Genomic DNA, 19439 nt, shown 5'->3' with positions numbered 1-19439 from the left:
AAGATAAATTTCAATCAATAATAATAGCATCGTTTTTTGTGGAAAACAGGGACTGTGGCAGAGTCAGACATTATTATGAAGTATTTTCAACTACTTATGTTTAATTCATCTTCTTTAACATTCATTTAAAAACTCGAGCACAAATTCACATACTACTTTTAGGTCATTATGAAAGAAACTCCTTTTGCTTTGTGGCCTGAGGAGAAACTCTTCCTTTAGGTACAATGGCTTATACTTTTACAGCAGTCTCAAGCAGCTGGTCTTGAACAGCCAGCCACTTTGTCCCGGCCATCTAAATCAGGGTGTTCCTTCCAGATTTCCCCACACTGATCCAAAGCCAGCCAGTACACCGGCAGCTCGGGGACAGCACAGTTAAAAGAACAATCCATCTACGAAACACAGAATGGAACTTGCCTTTCCAAAAAGTGAAGGTTAGGTCTAAGTTTTTATTTTGTGATAGGTTATATATAGGCATATATTTTGTTTACTAAAGAGCAGCCAGAGTGGATTTTAACAGGCCGCAACTACCAGTTAAAAATTTTATGTTTTTTTTTCTTCAAATAGCTAAAACTGTTCACTTACTTACTAGTTATTCTAAAGCACATCTAGGAGTCTTCAGAACGTTCCACAATATAGAAAATGTCATTTTAGTATGTTCATTGGAGCAAATTTTGATAGATATTTAAGTAACGTTAAAAGTGATACCTTTAGGAATACCTTAAAAACAAATCCCTGTTTTTCAATACTATTAATGTAAAGTTTCAGAAGTATTTATAAAAATAAATTTTATGCCTGGCTCTGCATTTGCCATATGGTAAGATTTTAAAGACAGGAGCCCGTCACTAAAGTTTATTTCTCATGCTTCCATGAAGCAGAAAAGTAATGGAATATTTCTTTATGCAAGTTTACCTTTAATAATTCAACAACAAAAACAAAACAAAAAAAAACAAGATTTCTTGCTAAGTTTGATATGAGATAAAAATGCCCTACTCATACATTTGAAGATTTTCTTTGAATTATCTAAAGCCAGATGAAAAATTGAAGAAATGCTACCAAGTCCTCTTTGGATGCAAAGGACAAAAGTAAATAACCTAAAACCCTGGCAACAATTTTTATAAACCTTCAATAAGGCAGCCAATGGCTACCAAGAGAAAAATACCTAACTGGTTTTTTACAGACACTCATCTCTGGCAAAGGCTAGGCTGAAGGCTTGAGGGTCATACAAGGAAATGCCCCTTTCTCAGGTAGGTGGTTTTATAGGATGTGGTGACAGGTCAACATAGCTTACTCATAGAACTTGATAGGTCACTCTTCCTGACCATCCACCATCAGTCCCATGCACAATCTACTTCCCTGTATGCAGTTACAACATACCTTATATAAAACCTTGATCCATCTCAGGAGTTACAGGCTCATGCTACCTTTTATTTTGGGAGGTCACAGAATGAAAAATACTGATTTATCATATATTCACACTGGCATACACACTCCTATTGTATGTATTTACCTGTTAATGAAATCATCAAAATATACTGAGTAGGCACCTACTATGTACATCTGTCCTAAGTGCTTTTGAGTGTTAATCACTCAAAACTTTTATACTTGCACCAACAAGTGTACTTAGCCAGATAAGTAGGTAGCTAGTCCATGAGAAATTTAATTACTAGGTTCTAGTGTCTTTTAAAAATGTCTCACTTAATTTTTAGCAAATGAGCTTGTCTGTAGATGGCAGATGACAATAGAGAGGAGGGTCTTGCTTTTCTTCCTATGCAGTGTGTAGATCAAAGCATGACCCACATCTGGATAGTCAAAGATTTTGGAGTAGTCAAAGATTTTGGAAAAAGAAACTCATATGCTTTTTAAAGATGACAGAAAACTTCAGGGAGGAACCTAAGGTAGAACGTAGAGCCTTCATTAAACTAGAGCTTAACTGTTCACCAAATCAAATAGGAAGAAAGGCATCTTCCACAACTGGGTAAAATTTTCAGAAAACCTGATACATATCCATTTCCATATTCCACAAAACCTATTCATCCTTCATTGGACAACTCTAAAATGTTCATTAATAATTTAAATACTTAAATAACTTCTAGATTATTCATTGGATATGCTCCATTAGGCTCTAAACAGCCTTTTTTTGAGCCAGGTTAGAAGTTCCAGTTTGACAGGCTGTTACTCCCAGCAAAGCCCCGTTTCTTCAAGTGAGTACAGGATTGCTGGTAGTTCAGTTTATCAAAGCAGAAGTGTAACTTCCACTGATTTGGACAGTTCTATTAGCAACACAAGGTAACTTCAGCTTATGTGGTTCGTTGCCTGACCTCTTCTTTTATGGTATCTCTTCCTAATTTTGATCATCCATTTCACACTCAGTTTGGCAAACTCTGCTGCTTTAAATAGTGCCAAGAAAGCCCCACAGAGAAGAGCGATCGTGTTCCAAGGATTGGCCGTGATTATCTGTAAAACAGAAATAAGCACTGGTTTGCTTGGTTTGCTTCAATTTTGATTTTTAAGTCATACTAGTGTTCTTGTCAAGAACCTCCCCCCATCCTAATTATTGGGGCTATAAGAAAAACACCTAGGTTCTAAAATTTCTATAACTCTATACTTCATTCGAACTATACCTTTAATGCCCACAGCACAGCTGAAGGAGAAAAATACTGCCCCTCCCTACAATAAAGTGATTCTGAAAGGAAAAAAACGTACAAATTGTTTTTTTTAAAAAAAAGCTCTACACAAGTACTGAGTTTTAATTTTTTTGGCCTAATCCCAAAGTGACCATATTTTGAGATAAATTTCCCTAAACTATACCTACTTCTATGAAGGTTGGCTCCTCTTGTTTTCTTCCTATCTCAGTTACCCTTGTTTTACACTTTTCCTCTCTAGTTGGACTATTTTCTTCCCAAATTAGCCTCTTAGATTCCTGCCTCCAGGCCTTTCTTTGCTTATTTCCTCTGCCTACCATACTATCCTACAATGCTTTTTCTTTCCCACTATGTAAATTTACTAATTCTTCAAAGCATCCTCAAAGCCTTCTCTGACCATTAACCCAAAATCCTCTCTGGATGTTAGCAGAGATCTTTATTCTGAAACTGCTTTGGCAGTTACTGTCTAGCATTAGTAGCTTTACAGCTGTAGGTTGCTCCTTCACTACATGTTAAACTCGTTAAGGCAGAGGTCATATCTTGGATTTTTTAATTTCCCAGCATGGTAAAGTAGAACACTTGTCAGTCCCAGTTCAGCAGGGTTACCTAAGGCAGTATGAACCTCAGTTTTTCAGATATGCAAAAAAAAATACCACCACCATTACCTTAGGATTGTTGTGAAACTGACCACACATGTAAAACTTGCCACTATTACGGGATTTTACTTGGCTAATAGTAGCGGCCTTATTCTGAATATATAGGTTAAAAAATGTTTGTTCATACGTTTTATCTGTAGAGCCAATGGCTAATATTCTTCCACCTAGAGTCTTGATTCAGTAAGCCTCCGCACAAGCCTCTTTAAGCACAGCCCTGCCTATTCATAATTAACAGTGGTGGAGTGGTGGTGGGTGGAAGTGGAGTGCATCCGTATCACACAGACCCTACCTGGGGGCTGGAAGCGCACATTTAAGTCTCAGTTTCCCGTAAACCCTGGCCGCATCAGGACATTCTGCTGTGATCTGGATGCCCAACACTTAGATTTGGGACTATTTCTTGTGGTTAGTGTGTCACAAATGTTCCTTTAGCAAAGCTGTCCCATTATTCCTCCCCTTCTGAGACTGTGAGCTTGAGCATCTGGCATTAACTGATACGCTGTTAATTTTTCATTTGTACTTTGTTTTGACTTACCACAAATAATCATCTTTATCCTACAGAGAACCATTAAAAAGGAATGGCTTCCCATAGCAGTAATCTAGGTAGCAGTTTAATGCTTTCTACTCAATTCATTCAATTAATATACTGCTGAGCACTCTGCTAGACACTGGATAAATGGTGGTGAACAAAAAGATGAAGTCCCCACCTTCACAGAGACAACAGTCTGGTAATGAAGAGTAGATAAACATAAATTATATATAAAAAATATATAGATTTCAAACTATGATGCATGCTGTGAAAGATGAAGATGAGAAACCGGTTAGACTTATCAGCCTGAAAAGATAAGCCAAAATGCTTTAGGGGAGGGAGTTTGCTCTCGTAATCTTAAATAATACTCACATCTTGAACTTTCTGGATGAAAGGATCTTTCCATTCAAAAACCACAAAAAACAAATGAGCACTTTTCTCGGCAGCTGGCCTCTGATCAATGTAGTTAACCACACTTGTCTAGATTCAGAGGAGTAAAAACAGTGTTAACCAATCCATGCGCCCCTCCCTTGCCTGGGCTGTTGGAAAGGAGAGGGCAGTGAGGGAGTCTTAGATTCTGGCTTTCCTCACACCACCTTTTAGAGAGAGAGCAAGCCAAAAATCTCATCTACACAGGATCCTCAAACTGGTACCAGAGCCAAGGCTTTATCTTGATTTCCATAGTACTTTGGGGAAATGCAAAGAATCTGGATATACAATAGGTGCTTTGGATTGTCACTGAAATCTGCCATTAGTTATCTGTACTAAAAGTAAGATTAAACTATATTCACATACTGTGTAGGACTCACAGTTTTAAGAGCCAAAAACATCCCAAATTTCAAAATATTTGATCTTAAGAGCCTTCAAGTATAGAGGGACAAAGTACAACCCAACTGATCCCCACTGTAAATCTTTATTAGCTAGGCTTGGTAGAATGTGGTTATCCATTACTAAGGAGGCTGTGTGATGTGATGGGGAGCAGACAGGCTCAGCTTTGCCACCTGAAAGACGGAACAAAATGCTTACTTCACGCAGATGTGGGGAGGATCAAAGGAAATAATATATATGAAAGCATTTTAAATTCTAAAACACGCAGAAAACATTTTTTAGTTTTGGTTCAAGAAGCTCATGTGTCCTCTGCCAAAAAGACTTTCAATATAGACAATTTTTAAAAGGCACATAAAACATTTCTCAAGTTAATAGTTTGGCTGGGGTTTTCAGCCCCTTTGGTTTTGCATCACAGTTGGAGCTACCAGGAGAGCCAGGATAGGCTGGGGATGCACACTCCATTGTAAGGTGAGCAAACACCTTTAGCCTCCTTTCTCAGAGCCGTTATGGGGCCAGATGAGAAAGAACCTGGAGTTCCTGGAAAAAGTGTGGAGTAAAAACCCAGGAGATGACATTTATCTGATGAAATAGGAACATTTTAAGACAATCTATTGCCAGGGGATTTGTTACTTCCCAAGGGAGGAAAAATAGCCTGTCCCCAAAGCTGTCCAACCTGCAAGAGTCCTAGGAGCCAGGCCACGTGAAGGGGCAGACCCAGAGTCTGCATCAGTTCCCAGAGTAGCCCAAGGCAGCCTCCAACTGGACCAGTGCATGATTTCTGGCCAATGGTGGCCTGGATGGTTGGAGAGTTCTCCTTCTACTCCAACACAGACCTTTTCTAACACTGACCCCTGGAGTCCAGCCCAAATGGAACACCTCCAAGGAGAAACAGGGTAAAAGGACAGACCAGTCTCCTGTCACACCCTCTCCAGGCAGTCCAGAGGCTCACACAACGCCTGTCACAAGACTGCCTAGAGAAGAAAATGTAAACGCCTTAGCACACTGTGTAAAATCCTCAAGTCATGTCCCTTCTCATATTGACAAGGGTCCACTCATCTTGAAGATCCTGCTCAAAGGTCACCTCTGCAAAGCCTCCCTCCATCCAGACTCAAGGGTAGGAAATTCACCAGCCACATGAAGCAAGCCCAGAACCACCTACCTCCTGCCGGAACTCCACCGCTTCCCGTCCATCCTCTTCCTTGGTCTTCACTAGTGACATCTTGACCCAGGTGCGGAAGCCCCCAGAGAACTTCCAGCTGGAATAGGCACTTTCACAGGCCTGCATGAAGCCTACCCTGTCTGGGCTTGGAGGACAGAGAGAAGGTCCAAGTTAATCCGGTCCTGGGAGAATTATTCAAACACGGCCAGACCCAAGCTCCAGCCTCTACTTTGAGGCTGTTTCTTTGCTGGCACCACTCCCTGCTTCCTCTCCAGGCTCTACTTCTTGGTTTCCCACTGGAGAGAGAGTGCTCATCGGCGTTAAGTTAAGAGCATGATGGACCATTCCTGATGCTCCCAAAGGGAGAATTCCATCTCTCTGCCTCCCACCTCATCATTCCTACAACCTGCTCCCCCCAAAATCAGCATTGCATGACTTCAGCAGACCCCAAGTTGCCCTCACTAGCCTGTCAGCTTCCTTCTGGAGGGCCCAGAGGGGGAAGGCATATTCCTGGGGAGCTCTCAGCCTGCAGGGATACCACAATGTCTGCTGCACAGTGGTACAGATGCAGCATAATCATAAAGCCCACAGAGCAGACAGAAACCTCTATGCAGTACTGAAGCAGCTCATGGAAGGAACATGGTGGGGGGTGGGGATTGTCTAGAAAGTCTTCCAAGAGGAAGGAGAAACAAACCAGCTTTAAGAAGTGAAAGAAGAGGGAATTCTAGGTGCTGAAAAGGGCAGAAGAGGCTAAGGCAGAGGCTTGGAGCTCCAGAATGGGAAGGATGTAGCAAAACAGCCCTTTGGAATGGAGGCAGCTCGTTTATTTTCAATTGGGGAACAGCCCCTCTTCCAAGGGCAGCTGCTCCCTACCTTCCTTCAAATGGAGCCCCAGGGCTCTGCAGGGAACCCTAGGAGGGACTAAGTCACACACAGCTCGAGCAGATGAAGAAAATGCTACTGCCACTAAGAAGCACACTGGGCCCCAGAGATGGCACCTCAGTATTCCCAAGGCAGCAAGGTGGGAAAGACAAGAACTTCTTGATGGTCTAAGACATTCACCACTATAAGTGAACACCAAGAGCAGCTGTCAGACTTACATCCTGTTAAAAATATTTATGGCAAACACTGAGCACTCACTAAGGGCATGCCATAGTTCCCATGCACACTGCAGGGGAAACTGAGGCACAGACAGGGGCCTACCCTCACTCTCAAAATCAAAGGCAGCTTCCTGTTCTCTTCAGCAGCCCAGGCAAACGGCCAGACCAAGTTCTCTCTCAAGGACTCAAGGTCTCTACTCTTGAGGGCACAGCTCTATGTACCCGGCATCTCAAAACACTCATCCATACCAAAATGGCTCAGCTTTGTAATGAGGTTTCATCAGTTAAGACGCAAGGCAGACAAATGGACCAACTGAGCTCATGAAGTCTTTTTCCAGGCTGGTCCTTTTCTGGGCCAGTGGGTAATCTAGCAGCCTTGCCCCACATCTCCAACCTACAGATGTGCAAGGCTGGAATAAGATAAAAAGTGAATAGCAAGCCTACTGTGAACTATAAAAGGTCACCTCTGCAGGAACTCCTGGAAAGAAGAAAAGAGGAGGTAATCGATGGCACTGAAGTCCTCGCTACTCTTGTTCAGGCGGAACTGGAGGAAGACCAGCTCCCGCTTCTTCACTTCCCGGGGTCCCTGGACGACCAGGGCGGATTTCTGCAGAGACAAAGGGCACAATCTTAGCCCTGGGGAAAGCTGCACTATTCTTCCTGCCCTCGCTCGGGCACACAGAGGCTTCCAGGTCTAAGGACAGAAGCACCGACTGGGAAGCCCATAGCTCGTCAACCAGCAGCCTCCAAAGTTACCAGCGGGCAGATCTCCTACTCCGGGTGGCAGGCCAAGGGTGCGAGCTCGGTGAGCCTGTGTGGACACCTGTCGGCCCTGGGGAGTGCTTTCCGTCCAACGCCTGACCAGATCACGTGTGACTTACACCCTTCACCCACTTTTATGGTACGTCATTGATGATCTTTATTTCATAAGGACATTAACTTTTGTCTGTTATATGTGCAAATGTTTTCTTCCAGTCTGTTACTTTTAACTTGGTTTCTAATATCATTTGTTAAACGGAAGCCTTAAATTTGGTATCAGGAAATTTGTAAATCTTTTTCTTTATGGTGTCTTGGTTTTGTTTAAGGAAAATATCCTCCTGTATTTCTTTATAGTACTTTTATAGTTTTTACATTTAGACATTTTATATACCTGGCTTTAAGTTTTGTATATGGTGTAACACTGGGATCTAACTTTTCCCTCCCAACTCAAAGAGCAGACACGTCTTAAAGCTCCCCATTCACTCCTTCATCCTATACTAAATTCAAGTATACAATCAGCATATATGTCTGCTACTGACCCTAATACAGTCCACAAGTTAGTCTTTGCTGTGCCAATGCTGTACTGTTCTAACTACTGTAGTTTTACACCATTTTGGTATCTGACTGAACACGTCCTCTCCATATTACTCTTTCTCCGCAACTCAAACTTGTCTTTATTATTTTTGTACATGTACTCTTAACGCACTTTAAAATCAGCTTATAAAATTCCAAAAAATCCATTGGGGCTTTGAACTGTGATGATATGAATTTATAGATTAATTCGGAAAAAAATATCTTTATAACATCAACTTTTACAAATGCTCTACAGACAATTGGAAGAAGTGAATAGTTTTCCAGGAACAAAGTTATTTATTTATATATACATATATATACATATACACATACACACAACACATATTCACACAATACATTTATTAATTGTACTAGTCAATGCTTATCATTACGTTTTGTCTAGCCTGTGAATTTCTGAGATGTTAAAATCATATTCTAAAGTCATGATAATTTTTATTTCTAACAGATTTTGCTTATGTTATATATAAGACATGCTGCTTTATACATAAAGATTTAAGACTGTTAAATCTTCTTAGTGGAAAGAAGTAAAGCTGGACTTGTTATCAATATTAAACATCCCCTTTAATCATTTGCACCTTGAATTCCATTTTGACTTGATATTAATATTGCCACTCCGCTTTTTCTGGTTATTGTTGCATAAGAGGTCTTTGTCCACAATCTTTTATTTTCAACCTTTCCATAACATTTTTGTTTTACATTAAGCACAGACTGCTAACTGTCTCCAGTCTCCATTATCCACTGCTTCCTTTAGTGCTAGAACTGCCTCCTCCAGAATGTCCAGCTGGAGCTTCATTGCTGGCCTTGGACTTGGCCAAGAAATTGGAATGTGGGAACTATCTCATGCAACTCCTGTAGCATTTCCTTAAAAGAGAACTGTGTGCCCTCTACTTCTTCTCACCTTGTCAGGAATGAGCACGTGTGCCCACTCTGGAGAGCCAGCTCTGACCATGTGAACCAAGGAAAACACCCAGGGGGTGGCAGAGTGACAAGCCGGAAGCCGTCACCGGACAATCCTTTGGGGTGGTGCTGCAACTGCTGCACTGCCTGTGTGCCCAGACTGTTACCAGAAAGGAATCAACTTCTACCTGGTCTCACCCACTGTTTTCTGGGAGGTATTTTAATAACAGTAGCTTAGCTCATACTGTAACTAATATGTAAATTGTTATCTGGAACTGGAGTACTATGGTAACTAAAACCTAAAAATGAGCCATTAGCTTAATATTTAGGCAGTGAAAAAAAGGTGGGCTGCGAGGATATGGATACATAAGGTGGAAAGCCTCAACTGTGCCAGCGCAGAACATCTGGTAAAGCTTAACTACCACTAAACTGAGAGTACAAGGGATGGGCCTAGAAAAGACACCAGAAGACAAACAAGAATCTGAAGATTCAAAAAGGATGAACAGGAGATCCTTGACCATGGCCACTTTCACATGGATTTGACTGGAAGCAAACAGTCAGAAGCTTACAGGTTTCTAAAGATACTTACTGCAAACAAAAGGGGCCAGGGGAGGAGAAGGATTATAACAAACATCTTCAAGTCTATCCTAAAGTAACTCCCAAACCTATACAAGCAGGAAGTGGGCATCAAAAGCTGTGTAGCCCCAAGAAGGGCATAGTTTCTGATGCCCACTTCAGATATGACCACCTAGGATAACCAACAAAAAATCTCCCATAGGACATGGCCAGGGCTATAGAGAGAGTAGAAATAAGGTCTAACCAAGGGATGAACTTAGTGCCACAGCAAGACATCTCACAATTACTGCCTAGGAGGATCCATTACTCCATCCAGGAACTGCTGTGCACGCCCGATTCTCCCCTTTTCCTGATGGGAATTCTGTTACCTTATTCTTCCTCCACTACGGTATATGGGTTTGGGGTGCGGAACATGACGATTAGGGAGAAGATAACTTCTCTATTATTTATAGCTTGTGGGCTGCAAGAAGCCACCCTACAACTAATGGAGAAGACTAACCATCACCCAAAGCTGGAGGCAGTAACTGCATTCAACTTCTTTTCATGGAAAACAACTCTTCTTTTTTACTTTTATTTCATGGGTTTTTAATAATTTTTAGTTAAATTATGTAGTAAGTACAACTGGCATAAACTAGTTTGAGGACACTGACTGTTAGTACGCATCCTCAACTGGAGGGAGCAGGAGAGGATGAACATGCAGGGAACAGGCAGTAGCTGCACAACTTACGCATGCTGTGGCTCAGTTAGTGTTTTCCAGAGGGGATGAAGAGAGCTGGGAATCCAGACAGACCCTTTCTATTTTACATACAGCTCTACATAAGAATTTTTTAAAAATTATTTTCCTTTGAAAAATCAGCTGCGGTTTCCCTATTCCTTCTAGAGTCCATTCTGTTTGTTCATCGAGGCCCTTTTCTTTAATGTTGTTGGTTTTGTGCAAACATCTAGTGACCCTTAACTCCATTCTCATCAACTAGGCTGAGTGCTATAGGCAGTGGGTAGATGCTCTGTGGGAGTGGGCAGGGAATGCCAGCAGGCTGGGAACTCTAACGCATTTCACTTCTGGGAAGAGACTTCTTTTCTTTTGTTCTCTCCTCCTTGTCCACTGTGGAGAACCAATTCCAAGTTCTCTGTTTCTCTCTTCTGCCCTAATGCCCAAGCAGGGAACCTTCCCTCAGCTTATTTAGAGAACTGTCCCGGGGCCTTTTACCAGAAGCAAACACCACCCCCAGCAACTCTGTCTATCCTGAGAGGCCAACAGGCAGTGTGGTAACTATTATCCTGATGATGCCCCATGGCCGCCTCTGCTCCTGGAATGTGCCATCTCAGAGTCTGGCATTGGAAGAAGAGCGTTCACCTCTACAACAGTCATCTCCTGTGATTGTTTTGGATTATGGGTTTTCTTATTTATTTGCTCCATTAATCTGAGCCAATCTGCTATTTTATATTTTATATCAGTTCCTCAAAATTTCTGGTTCATTGGTGTTATCCTTTCTTAGTTTACAGGGCTATTATTGATTTTCTATTTTCTTTCTTGCAGGAGTGGGGAATCATTTCAGCCAGATTTTAGGAGGAAGCCCTGAGTAACACACTAACAAAAAAAAAAAAATCTTAGTATGAGTCCCCTGTCTTAAAACCCACTAACAGTTCCCTATCACCAGTGGGGCAAGTCAAGCTCTGCAGTGCCACACCCATGCCTTTCTCATCTGGCCATTCCTTATGCCCACAGCTTCATTTCCTTCCGCTCTTCCAGGGGTACCTGACCCTCAAGAAACATCAAACCACTTGTAATTTTGCCCAGAGGCACAAACACAGCATGTTGTTTCATCCCTTAACATCCTGGCACGTAGTGTTCCTCTGCTGAGACAATCTCTCCCTCCTGTTTGACCTGGAAAAATTTACTCAGTCCCTTTCAATACTTTCTGAAGCAAGGATGTGGGATTTAAAAAATATAAATACAAAACTCTTTTCTGCCTTCCAAGCCCTATGCATGTTTCTTTTCCTTTTTGAAAACCTCCCTGACTCAAAGGGAGGCCCCATCACTCAGTCGTCAGATCCCAATTGCGCTGTGGGTGGGGGGAGAACGGAGAGCCAGGGCCACAGCCCGCAACCCTCATTCCCAGACCAACATTCTTTAAGTTAACAGATTTATTTCAAAGTATGGATTCCCAGGCCCCATCCCCACAAACTGCGATTCATGGAACCTGTGAATTTGTATTTTCAAAAAGTATCCCAGTGATTCCATCAACCAGCCAGGTATGGGAACCATTTTCCACATCACACTGGCCCTGCCCTTAACCCCTCTAATCCTGAGATCAAGGACAGGATCTTATGTGGGATTAGGAATTCCTGTGTCTTTCAGAGAAGGCTGAAGGCTTCTCGCTTCCTTTCCTCAATGGAGGTAAGCCAGCCATGGCCACTTCTCCACCTGCTGCACCTCGTGTCTGCTCAGGATCAAGGACCCAAACCATGGGAGTGTAAGAAGGCAACCGTGGGAGAAAGAAGATGGAAAAGAAGGGACCTTGGTGCAGGTGCAGGGCTGACAGAGCACACTACCTAGACCCAGCACGGGGATAGAAGGGCATTACCATGGTTTGATTGGAGAAGGGGTCCATGTAGTTGATCTTCTGGGTGGTACAGCTGAGGTCTCCTGGCTGGCCGGGGTTCCTCAGAGGTGGAATGACCTCGTAATAGTGCTTACAGCTGAGCAACTGGGCCTGGCCGGGGTACAGGGCAATACCTGAGGGGCACAAACAGGGAAAGGCAAATGTCAAGTCACATTCCTGAACCACACTCCTAATGTCAATTCACACACATTTTTTCACTCCCACCAACAACCCATGCTCAGAGCTCTCAGGGATTCTGCAGAGAATGGGAAAGAAATGTATTTTAGAGCTAGAGAGTGGGAACCACATTCCCTGCCTTCAAAAGGCCCTCCTGTTGTGCAGGAGACAAGCCCCTCTCAGTAAGCCCCCTCCTCACCTGGGATACTGCATTCTCAATGTCTGCACCAAACACTGCTCCATTTCAGAACCCTGCTCCATACGCTCCGAGGGAAGCAGCTCTTGACTGACTGAGGCTCCCCACTGCTGATCACTCTGGCACCTTCAGACACCACAGATTCACTAAGTTCGAAGCTGTGAGGTTCCCCAAGTCATTGTGGCTCTCCTCTCCTGCTCTGCCTGGGAGCTTCAAGTGTGAGCATCACACCCCAACAGTCTCCCTCTCCCCCAGCCAAGGCACCTGGTCGAAGGCTCTACTGCCAGCTGTTTAAACCTCAGCAACAGAAACAGACAGCAACACATGGCAGCAGAGACAGCAGCATTCACTGAGACCAAGAGAACAAAATCAGAAAGTAAAACCAACAGATAAAGAAACAGAAGCAGACACACAGAGAGGAGGGACAAAGAGGAGAGAGAGACACAGACAAGGAAGGAGCTATGACAGGCAGACCTGGCTGTGCTAGAGGCTGTCAAGAAGCCCTGGGTAGAGCAGGTGGTTCTCACCAGGGTGGGCAGAAACTGAGCTCATGCCAGATTCATGCCTCTCTTTCATTCCCATGGCTTCTGGAATGTCCAGGGCCACCACCACTGCCCCAGAGCAGAAGTTAGTATGTTCTGGGCAGAACGGAGAGGCAGAAGAGATGACCAACCACCCTGGTACTGGAGATGCCAAAAGGACAGGAGAGATCCACAGTGCAGCCTGGGGGCCCGCTCTCCAAGCAGGGCCTCTGCCCACCTCTGAATGGCCTTGCCTCCCCCTGCCACCCTACCTACCTCCAACCTCCCTTGCCAGCCTTAACTCCCATGTCTCCTCATCACTGGCCTTCTGGCTCAAGCCAGGCTATCTCATTCTCTCCAGAGATAAGCCCTCATCCTTCCCTCCCTACCCTCACTCTTCGCTCCTGACAAGTCTCCCCACAGAAACACTCTCTTCCCTGCTAGGTACTTGTCAAAGCCCAGCTCCAATCCTACCTCTCTGCAAAGCTTTCCCTGACCACTCCAGTTCTGCAGTAACCACTCCACGTTCTGTCCACCTCTCTCCTCAGCACACACCACACTCCCCCAGGTACCAGCAGCAGCAATCTGGCTGTGTACTCAGACTCCTCTGCCCCACCCATAGCACTCAGCACCATACTGGGAATACAATGGTGGCTAAGGGAGTATCTGCTGGCCAACTGCGCCAGATGTGGGGCCCTGAGGCCTCGTCCGGGCAGGCTTTACCTGGGGCATCGTAGCGATCCACCTCCTTGTAAGACACAGACATGACAGGATGCTTGAGTTTCTCACGAAAGTCCGTAATAGTCTGGTAGACCAGGAAGACGGCCACGGCCATAAGCAGCAGATAGATGAAGATGAGCAGAACTGAGAAGACGTTCTTCAGACAGACCTTGCTGAATCGGATGCTGCTGGAGGCGGACTCACTGTCCAGGGCTAAACGACAACACAATACCAAGTGACCCAGAGGGGCAGGCTGCAGCCAGAAACCACAAATCATGACAAATGGCACCTATAAACATTTACTATGCATCTATTGTGCCAGGCAGAGGAAACAAAGCTGAATGAGGCTCATTTATTGTCTTTAAGGAGTTCACACTCTGGGACAGTTACAATCCAACAAAAGATGTGAACTCAACCTACCTCTCCAGCTTTATCCCCTCTGCTCCACTAAATGGCTTTCTGTTCATCCAGTGTGTTCTTCACTAGAGCCTTCACATTTGCCATTCCTTATGCCTGGTCTGGAGCCACTCTCTGTGCCTAGCTCTCCCATGGCTGTCTCCTAACTTACCCTTCAGGTCTCTTTAGAAGTATTTCTCTGAGGAAGCCTTCCCTGGCACTTTAATTGTATTTGGGAACCCCCTCCTCAGTTCCCATGGAACCCTAGGTGTTCCCTACATTATCATTCTGCATCCTCACTGTGGGTCCACGTCTTTTCATCCCCCTGGGCTGTGAGCTTCATGAGAGGGACAGAGCCAATACTGGTCACAAATGAATCCCCAGCCTTTCCTCAGTGCCTGGAACAGAATGGGCTTTCTGCACTTTTGTGATGAGTGAGTGAATTAACGATTATGAGTGTCCTGATGCTCTTCCCACAACAGAGCTCTGCCTCTGCTACTTGCTCTCATGCCGTCTGGTGCCCAGATCACGCACGGTGCTCCCTGTCCCTCTCTGCCCCTCAGTTCAAACAGCGGCTCCTTGAGGGAAAGGCCTCTCTCCCTCACAGCACTGCTGAGCTCAGGGCTCAGCAGCCGGGAGAAGTTTGAATGTAAACCCAAAAAAGCATCTGCTTGGCTTCCGGCATTCAGCCATCTGGAAGAGGAGCTTGGTCACATCAGCCTTCCACAGAAATCAATTACAAAATCTAGACGACAAATTCAGAAGTTATTTAAAAGCACTGGAGAATGACCAAAGCAGACAGAAAATGGAGACAAGTGTACCCTTCAAAACAGGAACTATACTGGGTGAGATGTATAAATTTGCAGCTTTTTGCTTGAGACCCGTTTCCAAACCCCATTGGGGTAGCCAAGGACAGAGTTTATAGGTGGCAGAGCACTCAGAAAGTGAGGGGGGAAAGCCTGAAAGGGAGGTAGACACAGAGGGAATGAACCCCCAAATCTTCAATTAAAACATATTCACATTCTTGGCTGGAGATGCCAGGGAGTCCAGGAAAAAAAAACAGCAGCTTGAAACTGAGAGAACTGAGTAGAGATTTAAGCAGCTGATAATGCAGGGGAGATAAGAGTTTACAGCTTGAGTCTAACCAAATTAACCACCTGCTACAACCAAACTTCTTACTCAGAGATGTATAACCAGAATCAAGATTCTCTACAATGTATCACACATAATGCCCAGCGTTCGATCAAAAATCATGAGACATGCAAACAAGAAAATGTGATCCATATTCAAAGAAAAAAGCAGCCTATAGAAACCAACACCAGGGATCCAAGATGGTGGATTAGGAGAGAGAGCAAAATTCTTCTCCGTGAAAAACACTAGGTAGAAGACAGACAGTGCTCAAGAATAGTGGTTCCAGGGTTCCACGGGCTGGGAAGGGGCTTCTACATCCACACTGACTGTGCACTTGTAGACATGGAGAGACTGCATTCAGAGTCATGTGAGTGTGTGATCCAGGGAGCTGCTGGGGAAACAGTAGCTGGAGTTGCACCATCGTGGGGAGAAACCGAGAAACTGTGTTCAGAGGCGGGTTAGAGTAAGACCCAGAAAGCAGCCGGGGAGTCGGCAGCAGGAGCTGCAGTCGAACACGGTAGGGGGGTGCCTCCCACGCCCTGGACACCCACCTTAGAATCTGGCATAGGTGATACCCCTCTGCACACCCACAGATAAGAGCCCCTGACCTAGGGATGAGTCGCTGCAGTAGGCGGACGCTCAAGGAAGTGGGTAGTTTCCACATCCTGTGCAGCTATCTTTGCAGCTGGCTGGGAGGCACCCCTTCTCAGCACAGCGGCCAACAGATTCCTTAAGGGAATTCAGGATTCAGCTGGCTTGTGACAGTGCACACTCCTCCACAGAAGCAAGCAGGGTGCACACCCTAGAGGCAGAAGTGCCAGGAGCCCTACACCAATCCCAGGAACCTATGGGCCCACAGCAGAGAGGGATGGTGGGGAATCTGAGCTGAAGGGTGAGACACGTTCTGCAGCCCCAGGGTGTTCCAGCCACAGCCCCAGGAAAGGATGGGAGTACTGTGTCTTAGAGCCATCTTCCTGCCAAACTGTACAGGGCATGCCTCCCACAACAAGGCTGGTGGTCCCCAATGCACATGGAAAACTGGTGCACTGATTGGACCTCAACATGGCTTGGACCACACTCACTGCATAAACTAAGTTGGGAAGAACTGGATTGAGGGTAAGTGGTGGCTCGGGAGTGTGATCTGCTGGTAGGTCAGGGAAAGTGCTCTGCACCAAGCTTTAGCTCTGTCAAATTACAGACAATTCTTTAAATAAGCCTGAATATCCTAAAAGAATCCTATCAACATAAGCAAATGCCAAGAGGCCAAAGACAACAGAAAATTATAAAGCATATGAAGAAACCAGAAGATATGGATAACCCAAACATTGAAATTAAAAAACCAGAGGAGTCGCAGAACTTGGAGCAATTAATCAAAGAAGTAATAGCAAACACCAATATCATGGCCCAGGATATAAGGGACATCAAGACCCTAGAGGAGCATAAAGAAGAATTTGCAAGAGTAAAAAAAAAAAAAAAAAAAAACTTATAGAAATGACAGAAACTGTAGATCAAATTAAAAAGATTTTTGAAACACACAGCACCAGATTAGAGGAAGTAGAGAAACGAATAAGAGAACTTGAAGAAAGTGTGTTGGAAAGTGAAAGAACAAAAGAAAGAAAGGGGAAAACAATTGAAAAACTTGAAATGGATCTCGGGGATATGATGGACAACATGAAACATGCAAATGTAAGAATCACTGATGTTCCAGAAGGGGAAGAGATGGGTAAAGGACTACGAAGAGTAATCAAAGACATTGTTGGGGAAAATTTCCTAACCCTTTTAAATGACTTAAATATTCAAATCATAGATGCCCAACGAACTCCAAATAGAATAAATCCAAATAAACCCGCTCTGAGACATATTCTGGTCAGACTGTCAAATGCTGAAGAGAAGGAGAAAGTTCTGAAAGCAGCAAGAGAGAAGTAATTCAAAACATAAAAGGGAACAACTTAAGACTAAGTAGCGATTACTCAGCGGGCACCATGGAGGAGTGAAGGCAGTGGTATGGCATATTCAAAATTCTGAAAAAGAAAAATTGTCAGTGTAGAATTCTTTATCCAGCAAAGCATGCCTTCAAAATTGAGGGTGAGCTTAGAATTTTTACAAACAACAAATTCTGTGAGAATTTGCTAAAAAGAGACCTGACCTACAAGAAATACTAAAGGGAGCTCTACCAGCTGAGAAAAAAAGAAAGGAGAGATCAATCAGGAGAAGGGCACAGAACTTCTTAGTTTTAGTAAGGGTACCTTAAAGGAAATAAAGAGAGAGAGAGGAAAAAATACATCTGACAAATAAAAACTGAAGAAGATGGCTAATTCAAGATACACCTTCACAATAAAACTGAATGTGAATGGATTAAACTCCCTAATTAAAAGATATAGATTAGCAGAATGGGTTAAAAAAATATTAACCATCAATATACTGCTTATAAGAGACTCATCTTAGACCCAGCAATGCAAAGAAATTGAAAGTGAAAGGATGGAAAAAAATATTCCATGCAAGCTACAGCCAAAAGAAAGCAGGGGTAGCAATATTAATTTCACATAAAATACACTTTAAATACAAGAATGTCATAAGAGACAAAGAAGGGCACTATAAAATAATAAAAGAGGCAATTCAACAAGAAGAAATAACAATCATAAATGTTTATGCACAAAATCAAGGTGCTCCAAAGTACATGAGACAAACATTGGCAAAACTGAAAGAAGCAATAGACATTTCCACAATAATTGTGGGAGACTTCAATACATCACTCTCTCCTATAGATAGATCAACCAGACATAGGACCAATAAGGAAATAAGAACCTAAACAATGTGATAAATGAATTAGACTTAACAGATATATAGAGAGCATTACTTCACAAATCACTAGGATATACATTCTTCTTTAGTGCTCATGGAACTTTCTCCAGGATAGGTCATACAATGGGGCATAAAACAAGTCTCAATAAACTTAAAAAGACTGAAATTATTCAAAGCACATTCTCTGATCACAGTGGAATACAACTAGAAATCAGTAACATCAAAGATCTAGAACATTCACAAATACCTAGAGGTTAACACTCTTCTAAACAATCAGTGGGTCAAAGAAGAAATAGCAAGAGAAACTGCTAAATATCTAGGGACGAATGAAAACAAGAACACAACATATCAAAACTTATGGGATGCAGAGAAGGTGGTATTGAGAGGGAAATGTATAGCTCTAAATGAGCTAAAACCAAGAACTTATGGAACAACTGAAGAAGCCAAAAAAGCAACAGCAAAGTAATCCTAAAGCAAGAAGAGGAAAAGAAGTGATAAGATTAAAGCAGAAATAAATCAACTGGGGAACAAAAAAACAACAGAGAGAAAAAATCAAACCAAAAGTTGGTTCTTTGAGAAGATCAACAAGACTGACCAGCCCTTAACTAAACTGACAAAGTCTAAAAGAGAGAATACCCAAATAAAATAATAAATGTGAGAGGGGACTTTCCTGTGGATTCCGAGAAATTAAAAAAATCATAAGAGGATATATGAACAACCATATGCCAACAAACTAGATAATTTAGAGGAAATGGATAATTTCCTGAAATCACATGAACAACCTAGACTGACCAGAGAAGAAACAGAAGACCTCAACAAACCAATCACAAGCAAAGAGATCCCATCAGTCATCAAAAAGCTTCCAACAAATAAGAACCCAGGGCCAGATGGCTTCACAGGGGAATTCTACCAAACTTTCCAAAAAAGAACTGACACCAATCCTACTTAAACTCTCAAAAAAATGAAGAAAATGGAACACTACCTAACTCACTTCATGAAGCCAATATCACTCTAATACCAAAACCAGATAAAGATGCTACAAGAAAGGAAACTACAGGTCAATCTCCCTAATGAATATAGATGCAAAAATTCTCAACAAGATACCTGCAAATCAAATCCAAAGCCACGTTAAAAAAGTCATATGCCATGACCAAGT

At 43.2% G+C, this 19439-nt stretch overlaps 1 protein-coding gene across 3 annotated transcripts in view; it reads right to left on the bottom strand.

Annotated features, from left to right (window-relative positions):
• Window positions 1-83: 83 nt before the first annotated feature.
• PACC1 (proton activated chloride channel 1) overlaps window positions 84-19439 on the bottom strand; it is a 55847-nt gene continuing 36491 nt past the window's right edge. For 2 of the 3 annotated variants that reach the window (XM_037824321.1, XM_037824326.1), the window contains 6 exons: window positions 13958-14167; window positions 12323-12474; window positions 7376-7518; window positions 5812-5956; window positions 4197-4304; window positions 84-2454 (listed from right to left, as the gene is read on the bottom strand). In XM_037824321.1, coding sequence (XP_037680249.1) covers window positions 2293-2454; window positions 4197-4304; window positions 5812-5956; window positions 7376-7518; window positions 12323-12474; window positions 13958-14167 — 920 coding nt within the window. In that variant the 3' untranslated portion in view covers window positions 84-2292. Of the gene's footprint in view, window positions 2455-4192; window positions 4305-5811; window positions 5957-7375; window positions 7519-12322; window positions 12475-13957; window positions 14168-19439 lie in introns of those variants that run through there. The other variant, XM_037824331.1, reaches the window with a different exon arrangement.

This window comes from Choloepus didactylus, chromosome 2, assembly GCF_015220235.1.
Source record: "Choloepus didactylus isolate mChoDid1 chromosome 2, mChoDid1.pri, whole genome shotgun sequence".
Lineage (NCBI taxonomy): Eukaryota > Metazoa > Chordata > Mammalia > Pilosa > Megalonychidae > Choloepus > Choloepus didactylus.
This window is presented reverse-complemented; position numbering and strand designations above follow the sequence as displayed.